The sequence below is a fragment of the Fukomys damarensis genome, unplaced genomic scaffold (genome assembly GCF_012274545.1).
Source record: "Fukomys damarensis isolate Sample0158 unplaced genomic scaffold, DMR_v1.0_HiC HiC_scaffold_20, whole genome shotgun sequence".
Classification (NCBI taxonomy): domain Eukaryota; kingdom Metazoa; phylum Chordata; class Mammalia; order Rodentia; family Bathyergidae; genus Fukomys; species Fukomys damarensis.
Window position 1 is genome coordinate 4019948 of NW_022900932.1, and position 2761 is coordinate 4022708.

General features: G+C 59.9%; 1 protein-coding gene across 1 annotated transcript in view; it reads left to right on the top strand.

Annotated features, from left to right (window-relative positions):
- Positions 1 to 102: 102 nt before the first annotated feature.
- Positions 103 to 2761, top strand: part of Mapk13 (mitogen-activated protein kinase 13) — a 7797-nt gene continuing 5138 nt past the window's right edge. The window contains exons 1-4 of the mRNA XM_033766609.1: positions 103 to 146; positions 1095 to 1268; positions 2473 to 2581; positions 2683 to 2712. Coding sequence (XP_033622500.1) covers positions 103 to 146; positions 1095 to 1268; positions 2473 to 2581; positions 2683 to 2712 — 357 coding nt within the window. The remainder of the gene's footprint in view (positions 147 to 1094; positions 1269 to 2472; positions 2582 to 2682; positions 2713 to 2761) is intronic.

Here is a 2761-nt window from a genome sequence, read left to right on the forward strand (position 1 = left end):
CTGCGCCCTCCGGCCGAGGGCCGGTGCCGGGAGCTCTCGGCAGGGCCCGGAAAAGGGAGAACTTCCTGCTCCCCAGTCCCGGCTTCTTCTTTCTCGGGTAAAATGAGGGTTGCGGGACCTGCCCTGCCCCGGCACTTCCTGGGAGGGTACAGAGGGCCTTAGGGACGTCCAGCTGCCTGGCTGGTGGAGTTGGGATTTGTTCTGCGTGTCAGAGCTCCTGGGGGCCGGTGCCCTCTCCGCATGCGAGTGGCCTCGTGTCCACTGGACATTCACTATGAGCCAGGCGTAAGAGCTCCGCGCCAGCCAGCTTGTGGGGTCCTCTCAGCGCTGCCTAGATAAATACCAGCGCCCCCATAACGGCCGGAGAAACCCGGCACAGAATGGCTTTTAGGTTTATGTAGTCAGTCAGTCAGTGGGTCGGCAGGGCTGAGGTTTGAATCCAGGCCTGAGCTCACGACCCTGAGACTCCTGCCTGGTGGGACAGGCTGGACAATCCAGGGACCCGGCTCGGGCCTGGCGACCAGATCCCAGGACCAGGGTTGGAGCGCGAACATTTCCGCGAGTGACTTCAAAGCGCTGGGTGTATTTTGAGCCCCGTCCCTTTTCAGCAAACCCCTCCCCGTGACTCCAACCAGGGGTGACTTTGGCCTGGCTCTGAGCCAGTCGTGTGTCCGGCGGCACAGATGAGGCCAGCGGAGAGGGCCCTTCACCGCTCTTCACCCTCTGCTCCCTTTCTGTGGTACTGGGAGTTAAACCCAGGGCCTCACACGTTAGGCAAGAGCTCTACCGTTGAGCTACACTCCTAGTTTATTGTGTTTTACTCTAAGACACAATCTCTCTAACTTGCCCTGGGCTGGCCTTGCCCTTGAGCTCCTCCTGTCTCGGCCTCCCAAGTAGCTGGGGTTACCGGTGTGCTCCACTGCACCCAATTCCCTTTCTCCCTGTGGCTTACGAGTTGAGACATGGGTTTGTGCCGCTTACCTGGACGCCAGCCTTGGGCACTGGACTTTACAGCTCCCGCAGCCGGGCTCTAACAAGTCACCCCTCTCGGAAGGGGCTTCTGCTCCCTTCCGCCTCTGTTTTGCCCCCTTCAGTACCCCGAGCAGCACGGGCTGCTTCCTGCTGGACGTGGTGGACTGGGAGAGGGTGGCTGGAGCCTGCGGGGAGGAGAGGCAGTGGCTGACCAGCCCTCACCGGCTTCGTCCACAGGTCATCGGGCTCCTGGACGTCTTCACCCCAGCCTCCTCCCTGCGCCACTTCCAGGACTTGTGAGTCAGCCGCCTGGCTGCTGCGTGTTTGTGGCTCTGACTTGCCGCTCGGGAGGGACACAGAGGATCCCATCCTCACTTGCAGCCCCTGCGCCTAGGGCTGTGGAGGTTCTGGAGAGAGGGGCAGGCCGGAAGAGGTGGCAGGGACCTTGACCAGCTTCAGCACGGCCAAGTTGGGCACCTGCCCGTTCTCAGGGGTTGCCCCAGGCGTGGCTCTTTCTGCACAAAGCAGGCCTCCGAAGCTCGGATGCCCTGGCAGAGTCACGCGGCCTCAGCACAGGGCAGGGAGTGGGGGTGAGAGGGTCCTCACAGAGGTGGAAGGCACTGGGGAGGTCCTGGGGAGGAGGGAAAGGCTCGGCAGCCGCCCTCCGTGTATCCTTTTCTCAAAAATACTCCTTCTACAATCTGTTACTTTTTGCTTTGGGACTTTGCAGCTCTCACCTTGAGTAACAATTCCATTCTGCTGCCCTTGACCTGTTTTGCAAGCCCATAAGGAGATGCGACCGCTAGCCACCAGCCTCTTCCCTGAGAGCGGCTTTATTCTCAGAAGGGCAGACGTTCAGCTTGTTAGAGCACGGCCCTCAGGGACAGCGCAGGCAGCGGGGAAGGAAGTGTGGGCAGGTGCTGGGCTCCCAGCTGGGTGGCTGTGGGGAGTCAGGGCGGCAAGGGCAGGCATCTCTGAAGAGCAGGGGTCCCATTCTGTTTCCTGAGCACATTTGCTTCAGTGCCGGTGCTTGTCCTGTCCTCTGCCAGCTGTGCAGCCTGGCGCACGGGAAGCCCAGAGTCCTGTGGTCCATGAGGGGCTGGTTTTTCCTACTCCTTTTTTTTTGTTTGTTTGTTTTTTGAGACAGGGTCTCACTATGTAGTTGAGACTGACCTGGAACTCACTATGTAGCCCAGGCTGGTCTCCAACTCACAGCGATCCTCCTGCCTCAGCCTCCCAAGTGCTGGGATTATAGGCGTGCGCCATCGCGACCAGCTTTTTTTCTTTTTTTTTTTTTTTTTTTTTTTTTTTTTTTTTGGTACCGGGGATCCAACTCGGAACCTTGCGCTTGCCAGGCAGACAATGGAACCACTGAGCTACATCCCCAGCCCTCCTACGCCTTGTCTGAGTCATTTCCAAGGCCCCAGCTCTATGCCACCGGGCTCAGACCTGGCCTAGGTGAGGCTGGGGCTGGCACCTAGAAGCCCCTGTGCCTTCCAGCTACCTGGTGATGCCCTTCATGCAGACGGACCTGCAGAAGATCATGGGTATGGAGTTCACCGAGGACAAGATCCAGTACCTGGTGTACCAGATGTTCAAGGGTCTCAAGGTGCACGGGGGCTTGGAGGGGGCCCCGGAGATCTGGGGGAGCCGGCAGGGCTTCACCCGGGGTTCCGGGGTGCTGCACTCACCCCTCTTCTTCCCCCCCAGTACATCCACTCCGCCGGCGTCATCCACAGGGTGAGTCCTTTCTCACTCAGGTCCTCGGGCCCCTGACTGACTTCTGGGG